Genomic DNA, 25,433 nt, shown 5'->3' on the forward strand with positions numbered 1-25,433 from the left:
TAATATTCGCTGCATTTAGTCTAATATTTATATTTTGTCAGCTTTATTTCAATTAACCAATATTTTAAGTTGTTTTATTATTAGTTAACAATAACCCTGTTGTTGTTTTTAAAACCATAGAAAATTCAAATGTGATCTTGTTCAAACAGTTCAGACTCATTTTTATTTTATTTTTTGAACAACATCTTGATTCAGTTTTTATAAAGAAACGTATAGTATATAGTTAAGTATGTCTTAGTGCACACAAATCGGATGTTGTTCATTTAGGCACGATCACACTTAAAAGGCAAGACATACATGAGGTAAACAGACTGAAAAAGTTAACAACACAGGGCAGCAGAAAAACCCATGTACAAATGACATTTGCATGAATGTCCAGTGGTTGACTGATAAAGACACAGCACAGATACATTTGCATGCAAGGGCAGAAAGTATATGCAAAAACAGGCCAGCTGATATGCTGCTCACAGTCAGTGGTGTTCAATTCATAGACTAAAGGTGCAACAGCCAGACAGCACTCTTTCATGAGCAAATATCAGTAAAAAATAGAGGGAAAAAAAAGATAATTCTCCACTTGAGTCTCTTGTGTAAACACTGTTTAACATTTATGAAACTTCAAAATGATGCAGAAACAATTACCCACCAGAAAATACATTTGACCAAAAAGTAGTACCTCATTCAGAAATTATTAAGAAAAGTGAATATATATCAGAAACAGCATCAATCTTGATCAAAACGAACCTGAGATTCAAGACATCTCTCTCCTTCAATGATTAATACAATACCTTAAATACACAAGTTTATTGGCAATAACTGCCCATGTATAAGCCTAATCGTATCAATAAACAAATAAAGAGATTCAGTATTTCATCATAGACCGAACACATTACAACAAGAAAGAATTTTTCTCTTTTTTTTTGTTTATGGCTGGTATTCAAATTGACTTGGCTACACCGTAAGAAATGTATTGCATATTTTTACATACGTGCCATCACTTCTCCAATGGACTGTTTGACCAACTGAGCACTTTAATTTCCTCCTGAAACCACCTACTAATGTAAGTTTTGCACTAGTATGTCCTTAATTAACAGTATACAAATCAACACTTTTAAAACACCTTTCAGGGGTTTTCTTCATAAATCACATTATTGAACGTGCAAGACTTCAAGTCACAATGCAGCTTACAAATTAAAAAATTTAGTGTAATAGTGCTGATCCAGCTCTGCTGTAGGGTAAAGGGGAACTGAGTGTAGTGTAGTGAAAAACGTTTGTGTGAAAGAGGAATGTTCAGTTTCTCCAGATTCTTCATGACTCCTTTAGAGGGAAGAGAGAGATAGAGGTTCATATTCCTGCTCAAATTCCGGTTAAACAGGAAATGTACAGAAAAGAAAAAAGTAACACTGAGCTGTTTGTTGGTACCTCAGAAGAGTGCACATGATTTGGGGGGTCGGAAGGGGTTGTCACTGGATGGTACCCCCATGAGGAGAGGGTCCTTCTGGGCATTTTGCAAGCAGAAAGTCTTCAGATCTGCCGCAGCTTGAGAAACCTAGGAGGAAAGAGAGATTAAATAAAATATAGACAGACAGACACACCTTCTCTGTCAGTGGATTTATTTTATTTTTATTATTTTCAACATTAATATTAATGACTTCCAAACTACCTTGTGAATCTGATGAGAGAATGCCATGAGTGTCCCAAGCTGTCATCAAAACTAAATGAAGCTACTTTCTACAATCTAAAATATAAAACACTCTGGGTTGTTAAACACTTTTTTTTTTGTTTACTGATTCCATATGTGTTCTTTCAAAGTTTGGATGTCTTCATGATTACCATGGTGTATGAAATGTGCTATATAAATAAACTTGCCTTGCCTTCAGTGTTAATGTACAATGTCAAAAATAATATAAAATCAAGAAAAAACACTGAAGGAGAAGGTGTTCAACATTTTGGCTGGTACTGGATGAATATATACAGATAAAAGTGGTTTGTGTGGAGCAATAAAGGCTTTATTGGCCATCACATTTTCCTAAATCACGCGGTCAGGAGTTAACAGAGTTTATTTGATTCATGATAAATTTAATAACACAAAGCCTTGTGTTGTTTTTAGAATAGTGTGCTTTGGGGCCAGTGGTAACTAATATAGATTTGGATTATTCCGGCCAACAAATGTGAGATTGTGTCACACACTCACAATCAACAAAGAGCTCCACTGTGCGCTGCGCGCGACACACAACACACAGCAGTGTCGTGCGCGCGCGCTACAGCCTGAAGTGAGTGGAGAGACAGTATTAAATCAAACACGACTGTGCACGAGAAATAGGTTGGAGCCTTTTAAGTTGAACTGTGATTATTATACACTTTACAAACGTTTAGACATACTGTTAGGTGACAACGTTTGATTACATCCGATTAAAAGCAAGTAAGAAAACGAAGGTAATTGCACAACCAGCCGGTAGAAGCTGGCAAACAGTTAAAACATTATATGTATTATCAAATACTTTTTGGTATTATGCTTCATTTGTATTAGATTTGTTGTAAAAGCTCTCACAAGGATCAAGAAATGTTTTAAAACAACGATAATTACACAAAGTAGCAGGATGTTCGGACAGGATCGACAGGTCTGTCAAGTCACACCCTGTTAGCAAAGATTCCCAATCTTTTGGGCTTATTATTTTTTTATTCTCACTCACCTTAATTCTGCGGATTCCGGCTTCGAATCGCAGCTGCTTGACGGTTTTCTGAAGGCTCATCACACCGCTTGCGCTGTTATTCGACATGTCTCCTGATAGATCGGGGAAAGTTTGCAACAAATGTCAAGACGAGACTGACTTTGGCAACAACTAGCTCAACTGCGCCTCTATCTTCGAAACCGACGCGGCGTTTTATTCAGCGACTGCGCATGAGGACAGCTATAACAAACTATCAAGAAATGGGTTAAATAATTAACCCGAATAAGACCCGTTGACTTGTGTTGTTTTATGAGCTCGTCCTATTTTCTACCCACAACCCACTTTTTCTACTTTTCATTTATTTGTATGTTTATATTACACAATTTTTTTCTCGTGGGGACGTCTGCTGTCCACACAATTAACTTGTAATTTTAGGTTTCACTGGCAAAGACAAACGAATGCAAACATGAGTTAAGTGGGTAAATGCATTATTAATACTAATAACTTTATATTGATGTTAATAAGACAATTCATTTTTCACTTTAAAGTTACTTTACTCAAACGGAAAGATTATGAATAAAGTCTCTCTACAGTGAATTGCGCCATCTTGCGTTCGCGTCTAGTTTCACCCACAGACTGTAAAAAAAGGTTTCACCATGTGGATCCGCTTCACCAGAGCCCTTTTCCAAGAGGAGCCTCCAAAGTCAGCTAAATATATTTCCTGTTCTGTTTGAATGAAGATGTCTCAGTTTATTTTATTTTATTTTCATATATCTACCAGTCCAATTGAGATTAAGACAAGAGATGTAACTTAGTCATGGTATCAGAGACAAACTAACAAGATTAAAACATAACATACACCATGATATAAAATCCACCAAATTAAAACCTAATTTCTCAGGAAAAAGTTTCATGCCTCCTTCGCACTTATTATGCCTTATATTCCCCAATATATGAATGTGCCTAATTTTAAATTATTCTATACTATATACCGTGATACTGTGTTTGTGTGGGAAAAGCTTGTCATATAGCCTAATAAATGGATTATTTTCGCTATCTGTTTTACTTAAAAATTTCCATATCCACCAAGATAGACAAGGCATCATCAGCAGACTTTATAGTTACACTTTCTCGACTTCACCATACCTCTCTTCAAAGAGAGAGTCTCTGGCTTCACTATCAAGCTGCTGAATATATCACATCCGGGTCAATAGGGGTCGTGTGAGGGTTGCTCAACAAAAACATGTTGTTACGTGTGAGTATTAAACCGCCTTCTGTAAATTAAGAATTCATTTAAAAAATGTGTCTCAGTATGTGAAACAACTCGTACCTTACTATAGTAGCAATGACATGTATGATAAACACGCTATTGTACAAATATTATTTTGCCAGCAGGATTGCTTTATGTAAAACTACTATATATGTCTGTAAGTTTATGACTTAAATGTTTCGCTCGGTTTCACAAAATTTGCGTTTTTTAATTGACACATAAAGTAATGTCATTAAGCTGATTTGTGCTCTGGTGAGCGTCACAATGATCTCAAGCTCGACACTAAAATGTCCAACGACCTTGGATACGTGATGTTGACCCTTTTCGGCCAGTGATCATCACAACAATAACCGTTGTCTTTCTAGAGGGTCTTACAATGTGGTGTTTCTGCACTCAAAGTCAACCGGTCCATTCATCTGAGTGCGCCATGGAGAAGTCCACTTATACCTATAGTTGTGGAGCAGACGGTAAGAGCAGATTAGAAGCACGTTAATTACTTGCCTTATGCTGATCATATAGTATCAAGACGTTACCTTTAGAGCCACTCTCTGTAATCGAACGGTTAACTTATTAAAGATGCAGCTTTCAGTGTTGCAGGAACTTGACAGCTAGTCTTTCGTCTGTTTCAGGGACGAGGAGAACGAGCCTATGACATCTACTCAAGGCTGCTTAGAGAGAGGATCATATGTGTTATGGGTCCAGTACGTTCAAATGCAAGGATAAACACACAATGATCTAAAATGAATTCCAAAAAGCCTTTTCCAGTTTTTTCCTACCTGTTTTTCTGTCCTTTTCTTTATCTAGATCGATGACACTGTAGCTTCTCTGGTTATCGCTCAACTGCTCTTTCTTCAGTCAGAGAGCAACAATAAGCCTATTCACATGTACATCAACAGTCCTGGTGAGAGACACATAAGTGCATTGACAGAAAAACCTTGCATTGGCAGCTTCGTACTCTGATTATCAGGTTTATTCATTGGCATGGTCTAAATCTGTCCAGTTTACAATTTTCTGATGAGATTGCTTGATTCCTGTTTGGGAATTCACAGTCACAACATAGTACTGTAAATGAGATGGCAAATTGTGGATCAAAAATTAGATTTTTATTTATGCACTGCTATGTGCTGTATATGTAGACAACACTTGTGAAAAATGTGTATCTCAATTTTCATTCATTCACTACAGTGTGACATCTTTATAGTGTCATAATGAGCAAACAAAAAACAATTCTGAAATAGACAGAATAAGTAATATAAAAAAAGTGAATACATTTTTTTTAGTGTTTGAAGCAGCATGTTTTGTCTCCATCTTGCAGGTGGTGTGGTTACGGCTGGACTTGCGATCTATGACACCATGCAGTACATCTTAAATCCCATCTCTACCTGGTGTGTGGGCCAGGCTGCCAGTATGGGCAGTCTCCTTCTGGCCGCAGGAACCGCAGGCATGAGACATTCCCTGCCCAATGCCCGAATCATGGTGCACCAACCCTCTGGAGGGGCAAGGGTAAGAATGAGGGATAAAAGAAGAAAAAAGAGGGCTGCTTTCATAACTTTGCCGAAACTTTAACGCCACTATTTATAATTTCAGGGGCAAGCAACTGATATTGCCATCCAGGCCGAGGAGATTCTCAAACTGAAAAGACAGATCAACTACATCTATTCCAAACACACAGGGCAGAAATTGGAGATTATAGGTAATGTTGCTGTTACAAACCTTTCATTAATATTATAATAATAACTTTATTTTATATTGGGTAATTAAGCATAAATTGTTTTACTTCCTGACATCGTCAAGTTTTGTTGTCCTCGCTTAGAGAGCGTGATGGAGAGAGACCGGTACATGAGCCCGATGGAAGCACAGGATTTCGGGATTATCGACAAGGTCCTGGTTCATCCACCACAGGCTGGGCAAGACGAGCCAGAACTTGTTCAAAAAGAACCCACTAGCCCTGCAACCGCCTCCACCTCCCCTCAGCCTCAAGCCTCTGAGCCGGGCCAGTCCGGCAGCAACCCTCTCTCCTCATACAAACCTAAACCCTGAAATAGACTCCCAGCAGGAGCGAGTCAACTAATGCATCGCTGGTTCAGCGTTTCGTCTGGCAGATGTTTGAGGGGACAGTCACCAGCTCACACATCATATCTGAACCCTGTGACCTGCCTTTTGTATCTTTCATTTTATTAAGTCTCACTAAGTCTAGTCCTGAGACACAGTACTGGAATCTGGACATTACAGATACAAGTGTAATGACGCTCGGTCTGCCCTCATATTTGTATGCTGCAAATATAGATATCTTTGCAAAAATGAGGTTTGTTGCAAACAAACTAGATGAGAAGAACACAAGATTACAATACATGGCTTGATGTCTGTATATTATTTGGCCATAGATATCTTTGCAAAAATGAGGTTTGTTGCAAACAAACTAGATGAGAAGAACACAAGATTACAATACATGGCTTGATGTCTGTATATTATTTGGCCAGAGTATTACCATGTCACACAATAAAATACTTTGGATTGTAAATGTGGTCCTCGGTTTAATATAATCCCTGTCAAAATGATTTGAAGCAAGAGTGTTTGTACATTTTATTCAAATAAAATGTTGGGTAAATTAGGATGGTTTTCCTGTCTTTTTAACTTTGTAATATTACTAAACTTGAAAAAGTACAAATGGCTAATTTAAGGCTCATGAAATCAGAATAGTTTACCAGAGTCAAGTCACCTTTATTTATATAGCACTTTATACAATAATACAGATATAGTTTCAAAGCTGCTTTACAGTGATTACAGGAAAATGATTCATGGATGCAAACAGTTCATTTCTGCTGTAAAGAAGCTCTAAAGAAAGTAGTGTCATTCTTCAGCTGAAGTCAGTTCAGTGTTGATTCAGTTCTGTTGTGAAGATCATGAATGATTAATTTAGTTTATTTAATCTACTGTATAAAGCAGTTCTTAAGAAAATAGTGTTGTCATCGTCCAACTCAATTAAGTTCTCATACAACAGCATCAGATCAATAATATTGCTGAATATTAAGAGGGACACTCATTCAAAACTTGGGGTTGTGTATATATATATATATATATATATTAAAGAAATTAATACAAGTATGCATTAAAATGTTTTAAGTGAGCAAAGAATTTTACATTGTTTCAAACTATTTCAAATGCTTTTCTTTTGAACTTACTATTCATCAAAGAATCCTAAAAAAGTGTCACGGTTTCTACAGAAAGTACACATATTAACATTGATAATAATGAGAAATGTTTCTTGAGCATCAAATCATCATATTAGAATGATTTCTGAAGGATCATGTGACACTGAAGACTGGAGTAATGATGCTGAAAATCATCACAGGAATAAATTGAAAATAGAAAACAGTCATTTTAAGTTGTTATAATATTTCACATTTTTACTGTATTTTTTATCAAATGAATTACAACCTTGGTAAGAATAAGAGACTTAAAATCAAAAACATAAAAACAATTCTTAGCAAACCTTTCAACGTACTCATTGTCAATGAAACATGATGTGTGTGATGTAATTTTCTAATGAATTCATGGTTGCAACATAATCCAAATTAAAAAAAGTAAAACAAAACCAAGAAACATGAACAAATGCAATCAAACTAGTATAAATCCCCATCATGTTTCCTGAGGGTAAACATGTTTGTCAGACTTTATTTTTGTACTCAACCTTACAGATGAAAATGACACATCAAGTATAGAACTCAAACTATAAATGCTCCTTCTATATATTCACCAATAGAAAACCCTAAACTTTATAGCAAAATATGTAGCAGTATATGATACTAAATTACCTCATTCATACATAATGCTATCCATGTCCCGTTTTTACTACAGTATTTAATTACTAATATGGATGATCCATTTCATTAAATTTCCATAGACTGGATTTTTTTTAATCAACAGTTGTGAATAAACACATAAAAGTAGTGTATTAGAACAATGGAAGTAACAAAAAAAACTAATTATTATCAAGTAAATGGCATCTTTCTCACCACAGAAGTATCCTGAAGAAGCAACTTGTCTCAATGCTGACCTCTGGTGTTGTTTTGAATGACATCACAATTAAAAAGCGAAAGACAAGGTTTGTGATGCAGGCCAAACGCACGGTGACCAGACTCACTGTAACCAAACATTGGTGAAAGCCAAAGCATATTTTTTTGGTTCCCTGGTTGCAATCTGTCAGCATCAGACACATAACAGCCCTCACATAACAGAGCATGAAGCCCACCCCTTCTTCTTGGCAGTGGTGGCCCAGCGTAGCCAGCTGAGATTGCTTTCAGTATAGGGGGGGTAGCGCAGCACATTGACGCGCTCCAGCACCCAGCCCCTCAGCATGCAGCCACGCTTGTGACTGAATGTCTCAAAGCTCCAGCGACCGTGGTAGTTGCCCATCCCACTGGCACCTGGGCCAAACACAAACAAAAAGTCAGATTTTGCCTTCACTCACCTGAAGAAATGCATTGCAGTTGTTGTTACATTAAAGAAATGGATTCCGACTTACCCACCCCGCCAAAGGGTAAACCAGGAAGGGTCATGTGAGCTATTCCATCATTGGAACAGAAGCCTCCACTGCTGGTCCTCTCCAGAACTGTAGTAACAACCTTAACAAAAATAGAGATATGCATAAATTCATAGCTTACTTCACACTTTACTGTGTTAATCTAGTTAATGACTTTTGTTCTTTCCTTCCTTACTTGAGAATCATCAGAGAAGGCGTAAAGTGCCAGGGGCTTTTCCCTCTCATTCATGAAATTGATTCCTTCATCGAGAGACTTGATGGTCAGAATGGGGAGAATGGGGCCAAAAATCTCCTCCTGCATTAAAGCATCCGACTCCTTCACATCTACGACCACAGTAGGGGCTGAGATAGTCCACGGAAAAGCAAAAGAGAGAGAATTCAAAATGTATGACTAGCTTAGCTGCTTTTTTATGTAAATGTATACTGCACATTTTAGGAAATTCAGTAGGTCATCAGAGAAAATGCACACTACACACTGCAGAGGTAGTAAGATTAGTATACAAGTATGATACAATACACTGTTGGACAACTTCAAAAGGATTACATTTTTTTTATAAAGAAGTCTTACCCAGGCTGCATTTATTTGATAAAAAATACAGTAAAAACAGTAATCTTGAGAATAATATTGAGATTTTACAATAATATATACACACACAGACACACACACACACACACACACACACACACACACACACACACACACACACACACACACATATATATATATATATATATATATATATTTAATATATATATATATATATATATATATATATATATATATATATGCGCACATATATTATATATACAAAAACTTTTATGTTAGATGCAATTAATCATGATTTATATATAGCTATATATATATATATATAGCCTATATATATATATATATATATAGCCTATATATTAAAATGTAATTTATTTATTCCTGTAATTGGAATAAGTGAGTTGGCACTTAAGATCATTTCTTATATTTCTTATATTCCTATCTTTTGTGGAAACGGTGGTATATATATTTTTCTATATTCTTTGAATGATTGAAAGTAAAAAACAACAACAGCTTTTTAATATATTTTTTTAATCAAAATCATATGTAATATAATAAATGCCTCTGTCCCTTTTGATCAATTGCATCCTTGCTGAATAAAAGTATTAGTTTCTTAAAAATAAATCTCACTGACCCCAAACTTTTTGTCTATATACTTTAAATGGTAAATGGACTGCATTTATATAGCGCTTTCACAGACCCAATGACCACCAAATTACTTTACTTACCAAAGTACTTGGTCTCTTTGACACTCTCTCCTCCAATCACTACCTTTCCCTCAGACTTTTTCAGCAGCTCAACCAGTCGGTTCCAGTGTCTATCTGTCACAATACGTCCCATGTCTGGGCTTTGCTGGGGCTCAGATCCGTAAAAGCTCTCCAGAGCCTCTTTTATAAAAGGTAACAGCATTTCTCTCGTCTCAGCGGTGCATAAAACATAGTCTGGAGCCACACAGCTCTGTCCAGCATTGAAAAACTTGGCCCACACCAGCCTCTTAGCAGCAGCTTTCATGTCTAGCCGGCCATATATTAAACAAGGGCACTTGCCACCCAGCTCCAGAGTAACTGGGGTGAGGTGAACCACTGCGGCCTGCAGGATGCAACGAGCCACTGACTGTGAGCCTGGAGGAAAAAAAGACATGAGATGTTGAAGCAAATATGGAAAGGTGACAGCATTTCTTGTATCTGTCATTGATAACAATGAAAACTCTAACCTGTATAGAAGATATGATCAAATCTATTCTCCAGCAATGTCTTGGTCTCTTCTGCTCCACCACAAATGACTGCATAACACTCCTACAAGACAAAACACACATGGCACACATTACAGACATTATCATGAACACAGTAGCACCATGAGGCCAAGAAGTGTGAAGTTAGATCATATGGTTCTTTCCCAAAGATTACCTGGGACAGGTACTTAGGAATGAGTTCAGCAATAAGTTTTTCGGTTGCTTGACTTATTTCTGATGGCTTCAGAATCGCACAGTTACCTAATAAAAAAAATATTACCATTAAACATATTGCAGATGTGATATAAGGCATTGTTTGTGATTTTTTTCAATGGAAGTCAGCATGAAATCAAAATGGGTATTTCTTATTTTTTTTATGAAATATTGCAGTGTTTATAACAAATAATTCATTTTTATTAATGAGCCCTTGTAATCTTTAATCAATATAACTTCCTCTCCCTTTTGCAGTGACATCTCTTCTCTGATGACATGTTTACTGGCGTGAGGGCAGGACAACGTGTCACTAACATGACATCACAGGAATAGCAAAACCACAACAACCATACAATCAACTCCATACTCATTTCAAGATATATGTCACAGTAGGGAAGAATGTTTCATGACCACTTTAATACAACTTTCAAAAAAAAAAAAAAAAAAAATTTTTTTTTTTTTGATAATTAAGCTTCACAGTTATAGGTTAACGTATAATAATAATGACCCAAAGTCTTTTTTTCACCATTTTGAAGCCAAGATATGTCATTTTGCTAACGTGATTCATGCAGAATCACAGGGTTTTTGCTTATGGGTGGTTAAGAAAATTGCACAAAATATTAATCCATCAACACAACACAACTGAAGATTTTTTAGCATTTAATGAGATTTGTGTTAAATATATCCATTTTAATATCAGCCTTTTGAGAAAACGAAACATGTTAGGGGATCTCAAAATCCGCTTCCAAACACAGAGATAAGATGCAGTTAGCCTTGCGTTGTGTCCAATGCTTTTAGAAGAAATAATAATCTTTCTTTTTATTAGGGGTTGGGTTTACCCATACATCTCAAACGGTGTTATCAAAAAGTTAATTCGGTCGTTTTCCATACATTAAATTGCAGGGCTATGACTGGGAGTCGAGATCAGTTGCAATTTTGCTTGGTTCATTATACAATTTATAGTATAATTGGATTTGAACCCGACATCAATACATACTATAAAATTACACCACTAGACTACCATGACCATGGCCATATAACAGAAAAAGATATAGATGGTACCTGCAGCGATTGCACCAATCAAAGGTGACAAAATTAGCTGAAGGGGATAGTTCCATGCTCCAATAATCAAAACGACACCTAATGGCTCCCTGCGCACAAAACAGTCATCCAGCTTTGTTGGCTGAAACACAAATGAAATAGGGAGAGGCAACAAATTAAAGTATTTTCAGGGAGATCAACCTCACATCTGCATTGACTAGACTTTTGGAAGGTTTCCATTAAACAATATTTGTTGGAGCATTTTATTATTTAGTCAGTGTTATACCTCAAATATCAGTGTATGTGGAATTGTATTATTATCTTACCAAGTTTGTGCCCACATAAGAGTCCTGCATCCAGGTTTGCAGGTTGCTGATGGTGCAGCAAAGGTCATTCACCACTATATCAATCTCTGACAGCACTGCCTCAAACTTGGGCTGCAGGACAGACAAGATTAAAGCATCATTTGTGTGTCGAATTTAAAAGTACTTGCGTGTGAACCAGTGCATTTTTATACCTTAGCAAGGTCTTTATGCATTGCCTCCAAAATCTGTGTTTCATTGTCTTCAAAAAGTGACATCATGGCCTCCAGTTGAGTCAAACGGAACTGGACGGGACGGGTCACACCTGAGCGGAAAGCACCCCGCAGCCTCTCCAGCACCTGTTTCTGGCTCTCCATAGTGAGAACACCTGTGCTGGAAATGGGGTTACAGGTCAAAATTTGTGTGTAGCCTACATAATATTTAGAATGTGAAACTTTCTAGATAAAGCGCAAAACACGTCTTGGATTTGTAGCCTACGTGTGCTCAGTGGGTCTCTCCATGGGATGATGTAAGGGGCTCTAAAAACCAAATCTTCCATTTAGCCATATTTGTATTTTTTTCTACTTAAAACTTAAATCATATAAATGTGTTATTTCCCTACTACCTGACACAAATATAAACCTGCAATAGCAGCTGTTTACAAATCATTACCCAGCAATCACAAACGATTGTGATTAGTCCATCCTGACCAGCACATGTAACAGGAACAAAGTAACACCGGTGACGTCAAGTGGTTGTCTGTCTGGACAATAATTAAATAACGACACTGAGATATCTCGAACTAAAATACGTAGTGGCCATTTAAAATAGGCGAATTATTATTTAGACACGCTCCTCGCAAATGTCAAACAACTTCCGGGCCGCGAAGCCTCGCCCATTTCGTTTAATTTAGATTATTCCACCCGCTTTTCTGTTTCTACAGTTATCTCCAGATTATTTCGCTGGTAGCTTCCTCACATATTTAATAGAAAGGACTTATTTGTAATCAAAATCCTACAACACAACACAATGGGAGAGATGCAGACAGAGGTCTCTATGTCGCTTAATAATAATTTGTCAGCTCTGCACAGTATGTTTACACATCGCTATTATTACTTTTTGCTCATTACCAAAGCCACAACAATGCAATAGGCTATAGCCTAGCCTAAAACAGAAAACAGAGAAGAGCCTTAAATAACAACATGCTACAAAACATGCAGATCGGAAACACTTTACAAGATCGTCCAAGTGTGACAAACTATAGCCTACGATAAATAATCATATAAACTTACCTTTCTCAGAAAATAACTCTTCTTACTGGTACAACCCAGTGTTTTCACTAACACGTGAAGACTATATCCGGGTGTTCGGGTTTCATTCAGAAAATTCAAGTTTGTCGAGTTTGGCATCTTAGTCAGATACTGCAGCCCGAAAAACCTGCTGTTTAGCCTTAACTTTGTATTCATACTACTTCAAACAGACACACGCGCACACACACACACACACACACACACAGTAGCAGCGATTAAATTGTTGTCGCGTACGTGAAAAAGATCAACAAAATGCAGCAGAACGAGAAGTGCTCAAGACACGTTGGGCAAACTTTTGGACGCCTTTGTAATATAAAAAGAGAGTGGAACTCATATAAAATTGAACTAAATTTAACATAACAGTTTATTAAAACAGAAAAAAAGGAAAAACTAAACTATGTTTTCCCCTAGGCCGATTGTTCAGTAGCCTATTTATGAAGACGGTAAATTTAATCTTGCACTGACTGTTGAGCTATTTTTGATCACACTAATATATGTGAATCTATGATCTATGTGAATTAATGAATATTACATTTTCACATAATGAACATATCAGGCTTCGAAGCCTATTAGACTTATTTGGTTAAAGCTGGCTTGTGCATGCTAAGTAAGATTAAATCAAATGTAACAATAAGGTAGCCAATTCATTGCTTGTGGGAATGTGATCAGAATTCTTGAAAGGAAGTGAATAATGTGACCACTATTAGCCTCTATAAATTATCCGACCATGGGTAATCTTTCAAATCATATAAATACCAAAAAGGATATTCAGAATGCCTATTAACTTAAGTGTATTTTTATTTTATTTTTTATTTGTTTTAAATATGTACAAGCTGAATGGCTGTTATAAGGATACAATTTAAGGGTAAAGAAGATAGATTTTAAAGTGTAAGCCCCTTTTTATGATTTTTAATGATCATTTTATAAAACCATTTGACCAGTGTATATTTGGATAATTCAGACCCTGCTATGGAAATTAATGGTGATTTTACTTTTGTTGCATCTTGTACTTCTGTTATTTAAAACCATTTTATTTAATGTTTTGTTTTTTAAATGCACACATTTTTATGATTTTATTGTTTTTTTTACAGATTAACTTTTAATGCACATTCTTTTAAAATTCATGACAATATGTAATAATAAACTGCCCCTAAAACAAGTATCCCCCCCCCCCCCCCCCCCCCCCCCACACACACACATATAAATAGCATGTTAAAAAAAGAGAGCAAATGCACAGGTGCATGGCACAGCTGTTGATGTTTTGACTAACAAAATGAGTCGGTTTAACGGTTCAGTAGGTTTAAGGGTGTTTCAGTGAGCTGTATTAAGCTTTGGCCATATATTCTCTTGGGTATGGTTTCGGGACTTACCCCAGATAATTTTCATTTTGACTCCTTCGAGTGGGCTGAAACGTGTTTCTTTCTTTTTGCATTATCACATGGTTGTGTTTGTGTCATTTTCATGAAATGATATGCCTTCTCTTTCAGGTTAAATTTCACATTAAAAACTTTTTAATATTATGATATAGGCCTATTAAGTAGCTATAAATTCTGATCTTTTTAGACTTTAATAGTTTTGAAAGTTAGTCAGTTGAAAATCTAAATTCCTATACACAACATCTACCACCTTTTGGGCATTTAAAGACCAGAAAGAATTAATGTTTTGAAATTATGTTTGTAATGTAAATCTACGTAATTTACCTTAAACAACCTGAAACTGTCATTTATTGTGTCAGTGAATGGTTTGACATAAAGGGAAAACTCCTTGTTACTTTTGAATGATGGTCATAGGGTGGATGAAGCTGTTTTCTCGCTAAAGGCCAAATATATTTTTCGGTTTCTTTCTTTCTTATTGTTTCTCCAATAAATTGTAATCACACAATGATAACTTGTCAGTCCCTAAATGGCTGTTGTTGTCTTAATCTGGTTTGAATAAATGGCTTCCACTTTTTGAGATTTAAGTAGGCAAACAAAAATAACAGCTTTTTAAATTGAAGTATTGAACATTTCTTCTGAATGTGACTATGCCAAAAGTTTTGAGGGACTAATAGACAATTACTAGACAATTCAAAAAGCATGGTGTATCTGAAACTGTCTGGACTGACAGAAGAGGACTCGGCTGTGTATTTCTGTGCAAGAGAAGCACAGTGTCATGAACATGTGCAAATAATACTAAAACTGTCAAAACACACATACGGTGTAAAACTGCAATTATCATTTGTGTCAGTTAATTGCAGTAGAATCCAAATAAAGTCAACAAGAAAAGGGACTCACACAATCACAGAATATTTTTTTTAAACACCTTTGCAGACATTCTATCAACATCTTGAAACATTTTTATGTTTTTTTTTTTTTCACTGGATAAAGTTCAGTTTACAAACATTCTAATTCATATTATATTAGGTTTGGTCTTTTAAGTACATTAAAACAAAATATATAGATATAAAAAATTCATACCAATCAAATAATACAATTTTGAAATTTAATCAATGTTAAGTTGCCCTTCATACATTGGATTCTGGTTATCATCTTTGTAACCGTGGCTAATGGTCATCTCAGTGATCTTCCATCATTTCCTCATTATGCAAATTCTAAATCCATTATGATACAAGTATTTATATGCTGCTGAGTGAGTTAAGTGATGCTGTGTCTCATCAAATAGAGATGAAGATGAAGAATATACTCCTAAAACTAATTTTGTTCAACCTAAACTGTGAGTTATTGAAGTATATATATATATATATATATGCACATTCTTTTAAAATTCATGACAATATGTAATAATAAACTGCCCCTAAAACAAGTATCCCCCCCCCCCCCCCCCCCCCCCCACACACATATAAATAGCATGTTAAAAAAAGAGAGCAAATGCACAGGTGCATGGCACAGCTGTTGATGTTACAATATATATTGTTTAATAAATATATTGTTTAATTAAAAAAAAATCAACCCTACTTTCCCTTACAGGCGTGCAATGTCAAAAAATGGACTCCATTGAAAGCACGGTTCAGAAAAAGCCTGGAGAAACTCTGACTCTGTCCTGTAGAGGATCTGGATTCAGCTTTGACTGCTGTAGCATGCACTGGATCAGACAACAAGCTGGAAAACCTCTTGTGTGGATGGGCCTGGGCTACAGTTCGGGAAGTGGACACAAGGCAGAATCCTTTAAGGAAAGACTTGAAATCAGCAGAGATGAATCGAAAAGCATGATGTATCTGAAACTGTCCGGACTGACAGAAGAGGACTCAGCTGTGTATTTCTGTGCAAAGTAATCACCGTGACACTAACATATGTGAAAATGATACAAAAACTGGTTTAGAAAGACATGACACACTTATAGTCTAAAACTGCAGTTCTCAATTTTGTCAGTAGGTTGCAGTGAAATACAAGAAGTAAAGTTGTCCACTGCACAGTGACTCTTATCCTCTTAACCTGCATGGCATTTGCCATTGCATGTTTAAAACAATAATATCTTAATAAAAACCTAAAGTAATATTACCAAACTATATATCATTTGAAAGCTTAAAATCTCTAGTTTTCATATTTGGTGGCTGTTATCTGAAATAAATTACAGAGGAGCATTAATTTATCAATTTGCAACAAGAATATTTCATATTCATTAGGAGTATTTAGGCCTTTATTTTGAAATAACAATAAACACGAAAAATCATGAAAGATTGGTAGAAACCTCAGTTTGTTTTCATGCCATGAGTTCAAAAGATAACACCAATTCCATTTTATGAGAAAAAAAAAGGTCTGAAAATGTTTTAAATATAAAGAAAAATGTATGGGTTCTCGATTTCTGATTGGCTGCGAGCTATAACGCTATAACGTAGTCTTTTTATGCATTTATTAGAGGTTGAATTCAAATCAAATACTGCCAAACCACCCATACTACTTCTGAATAGGATGTCTACTTCATAAATTGTATGAAAATTATGGAAATACATGGTTCAGATCACTCAAAACATATATGAAAATGGAGGCGCCCTTATATGGGCAGTAATGGAGTCTGGTGAAAAAGTTGGGTACTGCGCCCAAATAAAATCTTACTGAAAGCTAATTTTTTTAGATATCAACCTAAAATTTGGAATACAACTTGTTCTTTAATTTTCTTGCAGTTTTAGAGTAAAATATATTTTGTAATATATATATTTTATATAAAATATGAATAATTATATTTTTACATTACACAATTTCATAAACTCAAACTTATATAACTTTTTTTCTGTTTCATTTTTTATCATTTCTAGACTTCTACAATAATATGGAAAATGTCTTCTTCAAAACAAGACCAGCCATAGGTCTATATTCCAAAGCATTCCTGAATTACAACCATTTAAGTTTGGATAGTGATTTTTATGTCTATGCAAAAAAAAAAGGGGGGTGACAGTTAACTTATGCTTCTTCTTTTTTTTAACTTCTCAAAACTTTATCAGGCACTCTAGTAACAATCAAGATACATTGCTTATGGTTCCTCTTCACTGGATAAACACTTCACAAACACTTTTATTTTATTAGTTTTTCTCCTTTAAGTGCACAAGCTATATATATGATATATGAATTTAAGCACTTAGCTAGATATATGAATTCATATATACAGTCAAACTAAAAATATAATTTTTGATATTTTTTTTTACAAGTGGGTGCAGGACACTATGGTTCATTTATGTAAGTGAGGATAGCAAAATAAAGTAAACTGTGACATATTATATCCAACAATTCTTCATACAGTGGACTACCAGTAAAAGTTGTAAAAAATTGGGATCAAAATGTTTTTCTGACACTTTGAGCTGACTATTTTTTGCTTAGTGTTTTTTTCTTTAATTTTACACGACAGACTGAACTAAATTAAGCATTGCTTGGTAATTGGTTGACCTAAATTGGTATTATCTAATTGTGTACTTAAATTTAACAGCTGACAGCTATTCAACCTAATCAATTTGTGAGACAGTCTAATGTATATACATATATATGAATATATATGTATATTCCCAGAGCTGTAACTACATAATAATATGTGTGGAAAGATAAATGTCCGTATCATTTTGATTAACAAACATCCAATGAAAACGCAAACAAAGGTTTAGAGTTGCTTTACAATGTTTAATATTAATAAGCAGCAAACAGGAACAAGAAAATACATTTTACTGCAAAACAAATGTAGACAAATGCAGATTGTATCACATTCATAAAGCTGCTGCTACAAGCTTTGCTGTTGTTTCATTGTGATGGATGGATCTGAAATGTTTAATGATGTAACACTCACTTCGGTTATAGAACTATTATACAAATACATAACAGAAACAATTATGGTGATGATTGTTGTAGCCAGCCAGAGCAGTGGCTGAACTTCATGGCTCTGTTGACATATCTCCTATACTTCCTGTTCACTGCCTGTGAATTTAAAATTTTTTTTTTCATAATAACTAATTGCCATTTGATTATAAAAAACAAAACGAGGGAATGTGTAAGAAAAAACATTAAGCTGTTATGTCCACTCAAGACATAATGATGGAGGATGACAAATATATGGTTTTCTGAGTGGGAAATACATAGTTTTTCCCCCCTCAGTTTTACCATGTGTGGATATAAATAAAACAACCATTGCTTATAATGTGTTATTAACTGTTGCAAATTCCTTACCTTTAAAGAGCATATCAATGGAGCGGTACCAAGAAAGAGCCAGTTGCAGAACATGAGGGTCATCACAGAGCAGCACAAGTAGTCATTCACTTTTAATGGACTTTGGAGGTTTTGAAGGATTTGCTGGTTGTGCTGGATTTGGCGGTTTGGATGAGCTATATAGGCCTACTGAATGGCAATTTATCTGTTCAAGAAAATCACCTTATCAGCTGTTGAGTAATAAAATGCCATCAATTTGACAACATTTCAAATCCCGCAATGTTGATTCTCCTTTTATTATGAACTCTGTCGCTTTCTCAATTTTTATTATTTTTTTATGGGTTATTCTCTGGAGGTCTGAGATTTAGCTGCTACATGTCAACCTGTTTCATCTTTGTGACAACTAACCTGACACTCCTACACCATATAGGCTACGCACCAAAGTAGCCAGAGTAACTTTTCTCTATTTACGAAATATAAGCAGACACGCAATTGACGTATGTATGGAATTTCCTGCAAAAAACATCCTAAAATATAAAACACTTGTAATAGGCTTAATCAGGGTAAGACAAAAACACTTTTTGGAACGATGGTTATATTGATCTTGATTGACGTATTGATTCCTTTAAATGTTGTTAATTTTTAAACAAAAAGTTACATAATGTAGCCTATACTGAAATGCAAGATGTTGTGGGAAGAAGGAGGCGGGAACTGGCGAACATTCAACACACAATTTAATAATAAAATAAACATTTAAATAACAAACGAAAGTAAAATACAGCAGCCACTCACGGAAGACTGCTGCCACTGCCACATATAATAAAACAAACACAACACAAGTCCAGGCATCCTCTTTCCACTGTCTTTGGCCCTCCTTGTATGGTCCCGCTCCTCCGTGAGACCGGTGTGTCGCGCAGGTGTCGCTCATCAGCAATCACGCCACCGGGCTCGCGCCGCTCTCTCACGGCCCTCGACCTCTTCCTGCTCCACACATCTACCTGTTCACGAGTTCACACTTACATCAATTAAACAGAGTAAAGATTATGCGTATTTGGCGTTCTGTCCGGGGGGAGGGCTCCGAGCTCGGAATTTTGCCCGAACCCAGAGTACTCCCCCCGTTGTTGTAAGAGTATTAGGACTATAAGTGAGGAGATGGGGTGGTGGAGGGATGCTGTTAAACTGTCAATGAACGGAGGTAAGTTTGCTGTATATATACACAGCGCTTAACTCGTTGATTAAGCACCACTCGTGTATAATTAGGTTTGATTATCTGAATGTGCTCCACGTGTGTTTATAGGTTTAATTATCTGAACGTGCTCCTCCCGAACTTTGTTAATAAAACATCATTTCACGAGTTCACACTTACATCAATTAAACAGAGTAAAGATTATGCGTATTTGGCGTGCTGTCGGGGGGGAGGGCTCCGAGCTCAGAATTTTGCCCGAACCCAGAGTACTCCCCCAAAAGGCAAAAAGAGCAAAGGACAGCCGCCAGACTAAAGACCCCCCAAAACGCAGAGAATTTGGCGGGCTGGCGTTTTGAGAATAAGCCTGGTTGCTTGACCAGGAGGGCCTGCTGGCTCACGAACGAAACATAGGAAACATAGATGAATGCTACGTCCGCTGGGAGACCAAAGCTTGCTGGACGGAGAAGGAATAACAGATGCATGCTATGACTGCTAGGAGACCAATGCTCGCTGGACAGAGGAAGAGGAAACAGATGCATGCAACGTCCGCTGGGAGACCAATGCTCGCTGGACAGAGAAAGAGGAAACAGATGCATGCAACGTCCGCTGGGAGACCATTGCTCGCTGGACAGAGAAAGAGGAAACATAGATGCATGCGACGTCCGCTGGGAGACCAATGCTCGCTGGACAGAGAAAGAGGCATCACGTAGGGGTTTTAACAGGAATATTAATTCTGAATAGTGAGGTACTGGAGAGGAGACATCACTGCTGCGGCAGTGGAAAAATAGCCAGAGAAACAGAGCTCCTGCGGGAGCAGAGACATCACTGCAGCGGCAGTGGAGAAACTTACCTGGAGAAAAAAGGAGCTCCTGCGGGAGCAGAGGAGACATCACTACTGCGGCCGTGGAGAAAATAGCCAGAGAAACAGAGCTCCTGCGAGAGCCGAGGAGACATCACTGCTGCGGCAGTGGAGAAAATAGCCAGAGAAACAGAGCTCCTGCGGGAGCAGAGACATCACTGCAGCGGCAGTGGAGAAACTTACCTGGAGAAAAAAGGAGCTCCTGCGGGAGCAGAGGAGACATCACTACTGCGGCCGTGGAGAAAATAGCCAGAGAAACAGAGCTCCTGCGAGAGCCGAGGAGACATCACTGCTGCGGCAGTGGAGAAAATAGCCAGAGAAACAGAGCTCCTGCGGGAGCAGAGGAGACGTCACTGCTGCGGCAGTGGAGAAAATAGCCAGGGAAACGGAGCTCCTGCGGGAGCAGAGACATCACTGCTGCGGCAGTGGAGAAAATAGCCAGGGAAACGGAGCTCCTGCGGGAGCAGAGGAGACGACACTGCTGCGACAGTGGAGAAAATAGCCAGGGAAACGGAGCTCCTGCGGGAGCAGAGGAGACGACACTGCTGCGACAGTGGAGAAAATAGCCAGAGAAACGGATCAGATTATTTTATTTAATGCCATGTCGGCATTCAGAGCTATTTTCATGGCAAAAATTCAATTACAAAAATACAAATATCATATAAATACAATAAAAACAAAGCAAATATAAACAACAAGTCATATTATATCATTTTAAAATAACATTTCAGGCATAATCTCATTAAATATGTCCTTCAATGAAGAAACTTCATAAAAGAGCATTCTGCTTGCGTTAAGGCCAGAACAAACTAATAAAACATGTTTGACAGATAAGGGAATTTTACAAAACATACACAAAGTTGGGTCTTCAACTTTAAGCAAAAAGCATGGGTCAAACTTGTGTCCAAACAGAGCTCCTGCGGGAGCAGAAAACTTACCTGGAGAAATGAGCTCCTGCGGGAACAGAGAAGACATCACTGCTGCAGCAGTGGAGAAATTTACCTGGACAAATTGAGTTCCATGGTGTAAGGCTGAGCAAAGGGAGGAGTAGATTGGGGCCTGGTGGGCCGATGCTCGTCTTCTTGCGCATAAATCAAAAACGCGAAGAGGAGGTGAGAGATTAAATCCTTGCAGGATTATGCGCATCTGAAGTTTAAGTGGCCGAGCAAAGATAGCAGTTCGCGTTTTAGAACAGTGGGAAGGTGGACGAGATCAAAAATATCTTATCGATTTTTTCTTGTGCAGTGAGGCCTGGAAAACAACTGTATCCAAGTTAATGCCCAGAATTCAAATGGACGAGGCTGAACCCATGGTTTTAACCTGTGCAATTGGAATCCCGAGCTCAGCAGAAACTGTACGGGCTGAGAGATCGATTATTAAACGTACGAAAAATGTTCTTATTTTCTCAGTTTATTTTGATCATTTCTATGGGTCATATTCCCTGCCGATTTGTTCGTTCTGAATCAGAAAAACCAATAGTGAAACTGTGGGTTTAAACTAGCCTACCTACTTTTTTTTATTTACTAAAATAAATAAAAATACCTTTATGCTATAACTTTAAGTTTCTAAGCAATTTTTGTAAATAAATTGCAGGACAGTGTTAACGAAAGGTTCTTAATGATTCTGTGTGCAATCTGCACGTAATGTGCGACTTATTGTTTACGTGTGAGTTTACCACAAGGAAGCATTGCGTTAATGAACGGCAAATCATTTGTACGGAAACTATTTAACGCGTGTTCCCCCGATCAAAATTAGTATCCAGATAGTAAACTTGCTCGTGATTCAACAACTGAAGTGATGCGAAGTTCAATTAGGGACAGAAAACGAAAAGGTTTTGAGCTGAGCACTCAGTTGACCCGGCAGATGTTGAGTGTGGACTGACCGGGACTGAATCTGCAGCGCGGCTTACTTAGGGCGTCCTGAGGCTGGAGGAAGACCCGTTCCTTCGAATTAAGAGGGCGGCATTGCCTTATGACCATTTCTCTATGGCAGGAATTATTGAATGGTCCGGTTTAAAGAAATACGCGGAAGTAGATTGCGGATGTTTCGCCCGCGGTGGCGAGGACCCGTTTGTTTGGCCTGACGCCCACGAGATAATACCAGAGGATTGTGGCAAAGATTCCTAATCCTGAAGGACGAAAGATTCTTCATCAAACGGGAAGAGCTTGATTCGGACATGTTAGGAAAGTACTGCGGGACCAAATGCTGTTAAACTGTCATTGAACAGAGGTAAGTTTGCTGTATATATACACAGCGCTTAACTCGTTGATTAAGCACCACTCGTGTCTAATTAGGTTTGATTATCTGAATGTGCTCCACGTGTGTTTAATTAGGTTTAATTATCTGAACGTGCTCCTCCCGAACTTTGTTAATAAAACATCATTTATAATTGATGTCTTAATGCACTAATTTGATAATGAAGGGTTGGTCAAAATCCCTTGCCTCTTCAAATACATCTATAATCATATATCCTTTTGAATGCTTATATACTTCCTTTATAAATATATTCATTATCACATAATAATTTTTATATTCTTTGTGCTCGTGAAATTATATTTTCTTAAAGGGGTCATATAATGCCATTTTTGTACAAGCTAATATGATTCTTTAGGGTCTAAATTAAAACTTTGTAATATACTTTAATTAAAAATTCTCATTAGTATTGTAAGAAAACACTTATTTTACCTGGTCAAAAACATGCCGTAATGTGTAAACCTTAGCCGCATTCATTGTGAAGCGTGCAGCTAGCGATTTGCAAAGATATCAATATTAATATAAAGTTTAATAAGACGTTTCACTCACTTCAGTTCTTCTGGAGATTCAGCAGGAACACGAATATCTGGTACCGATCCTTTATTCATGGCAGCTTCTTCCTTTATTCGAGCAGCTTCTTAGCAAATCCAGCTTTATACTGATCCTCGTTTATAAAGCAGTCTGGTGTGAAATGATTCGCGCAAACATGAAAGCATTGACGTTGCTCGTGGGGAATATTCCCTTCGAAAACAAACTCAGCCACTGCGTCTTCAGCGGTTCGGATTTGGGAACATTAAAATGACTGCTGTGTTCGTTATTACACCCAAGAACAGAACACCACAATCGCTTAGACGCCATTCTGCTCATAGAAAGTGCTCCAGCATATCAACCATAGACAGTATAAGAAATGGACAGAGCCATCTCATTGGAACTCAGTTGAGACAGTTGAAGCCCATTTTTAGCGATTTCTGAGCACTTCCGTTCCTGACGCGCAGACTCAAACCGACTCAAACTAAGCTTGATGACGTGAGCAACCTGTCTGACAGACGTTAATCTTCTAGTAGCTGTGCGTGAAAATTGCCAACGTTAATCTTGCAGAGACGGGGAACTTGAGCAAAGAGTTCTTTGGCGTGAGTGAGCAGGAGTAAGTATTCCGTTGCTTTTATGGACTCATTATCTATGGGCTTCTCCCTTGACGGGACGTCCCCCCGATTGCCTGCGAGCTTCTCCTTCTGTCTGTACGGTAATTTCTGTACAGCGCGACAGAGAGTCGAGTGGTTATGACGCAATCGTTAGCCTATTTTTACTAAAACTGTTTCTACGGGGCCATAATGTAACATAGAAGGTAATGGAGCACTTTATACATTGTCGTGTTTCTTTAGAAATAAATAATGGACAAATGGAGTCTTTAAACGCCTCAGATGTAAAGTTATTCGCTGTCAAAGTGACGCCAAAATGAATGGGAGTCAATGGAAATGCTAACGCAAGTGAAGTTCTGCTACAACATGGCGGCACCCGGCCGGCTTCAACTTCCGGTCGATGGATTACCCCCTTGATATCAACAATGACCGTGCCGGTCCGCGCAGACTATGATTGACAGCTCTCACGAGCGAGGGCGGGTCTGTGTTGAAACTCCTGTGCTGACTCCTGTCAATCAACAATCGTGGGAGGGGCGTCCGTTTTATTGACGTCACAAAAACGAACGGCTCAATTTGAGGCAGGGGAAAACATATAAGGAGATTAAAACAAAAACACTGGATGGATTTTTATCATTATATGATGGTTGTGTACAGGCACTGCCAACACACATTTCAGTACAATCAACTTGTAAAAGTGCATGTACCATTATATGACCCCTTTAAATGTATGTGATGTAAGTAACCAGTTTCTTTTAGGTGCATTCCAATCTTACTTTGAGATTGCACGTAGTACACGCAGGACACGAAGGCCACGTAACCCACAAGGCTGTTTGTCTCTTTCTCTGGGATCAGTAGAAAGGTTTATAGAGGGTCCTAAAGGCAGCGTGGACACATATGATCCTTCGTTGGACATATGGTCAAGCTATATTGAGCGTTACTATCGAACTTTAATTGTTGTATTCGAATGTATTCTTTCCAGTATATTTCCTTCCTTGGGAGTAAATGCCAGTTATCTGTTTTTCTCCCAAACGAGTGAATGTTTTAGCATTATGTTTTGGTATACTTAACTGATAATAAGGAGCTCAGACTCTCTTCAGCCTTGATGGGAGCTGTTATTTGCTAGTGTCTGTTATTTGTGTGTGTGCGTATGACATTCTATGTAGGTTCTGGACGTTCGGACCAGACAACCCGGCGCCCTTCTCTAACCTGCGAGGCCACCACAGACCTAAATCTAATGAGTGGACGA

General features: G+C 37.5%; 4 protein-coding genes across 4 annotated transcripts; 2 read left to right on the forward strand and 2 right to left on the reverse strand.

Moving 5' to 3' along the window:
• Window positions 1-183: 183 nt before the first annotated feature.
• On the reverse strand, window positions 184-2,836 carry si:dkey-204f11.64 (uncharacterized protein LOC100537752 homolog). The gene is made up of 3 exons (XM_056255136.1): window positions 2,691-2,836; window positions 1,420-1,546; window positions 184-1,314 (listed from the first exon to the last, which is right to left on the reverse strand). Exons 1-2 carry the CDS (start codon window positions 2,775-2,777, stop codon window positions 1,421-1,423), a joined length of 213 nt encoding a protein of 70 aa, XP_056111111.1. The 5' UTR covers window positions 2,778-2,836; the 3' UTR covers window positions 184-1,314; window position 1,420.
• A 998-nt stretch (window positions 2,837-3,834) lies between these two features.
• Window positions 3,835-6,315, forward strand: clpp (caseinolytic mitochondrial matrix peptidase proteolytic subunit). Its single transcript, XM_056255134.1, has 7 exons — window positions 3,835-3,924; window positions 4,305-4,406; window positions 4,569-4,640; window positions 4,744-4,840; window positions 5,255-5,442; window positions 5,527-5,632; window positions 5,753-6,315. The coding sequence occupies exons 1-7, from the start codon at window positions 3,913-3,915 to the stop codon at window positions 5,977-5,979; spliced, it is 804 nt and encodes a 267-aa protein (XP_056111109.1). The 5' UTR covers window positions 3,835-3,912; the 3' UTR covers window positions 5,980-6,315.
• Window positions 6,316-7,920: 1,605 nt separating this feature from the next.
• On the reverse strand, window positions 7,921-13,280 carry aldh3b1 (aldehyde dehydrogenase 3 family, member B1). The gene is made up of 10 exons (XM_056255137.1): window positions 13,109-13,280; window positions 12,032-12,209; window positions 11,841-11,951; window positions 11,536-11,656; window positions 10,436-10,521; window positions 10,243-10,324; window positions 9,758-10,150; window positions 8,658-8,824; window positions 8,465-8,564; window positions 7,921-8,366 (listed from the first exon to the last, which is right to left on the reverse strand). The coding sequence occupies exons 2-10, from the start codon at window positions 12,191-12,193 to the stop codon at window positions 8,167-8,169; spliced, it is 1,422 nt and encodes a 473-aa protein (XP_056111112.1). The 5' UTR covers window positions 12,194-12,209; window positions 13,109-13,280; the 3' UTR covers window positions 7,921-8,166.
• A 2,506-nt stretch (window positions 13,281-15,786) lies between these two features.
• On the forward strand, window positions 15,787-16,434 carry LOC130088387 (Ig heavy chain V region 914). The gene is made up of 2 exons (XM_056255110.1): window positions 15,787-15,838; window positions 16,093-16,434. Exons 1-2 carry the CDS (start codon window positions 15,790-15,792, stop codon window positions 16,395-16,397), a joined length of 354 nt encoding a protein of 117 aa, XP_056111085.1. The 5' UTR covers window positions 15,787-15,789; the 3' UTR covers window positions 16,398-16,434.
• Window positions 16,435-25,433: the final 8,999 nt, after the last annotated feature.

Source organism: Rhinichthys klamathensis, unplaced genomic scaffold (genome assembly GCF_029890125.1).
Source record: "Rhinichthys klamathensis goyatoka isolate OS25496 unplaced genomic scaffold, OSU_Roscu_1.1 h1tg000119l_1, whole genome shotgun sequence".
Lineage (NCBI taxonomy): Eukaryota > Metazoa > Chordata > Actinopteri > Cypriniformes > Leuciscidae > Rhinichthys > Rhinichthys klamathensis.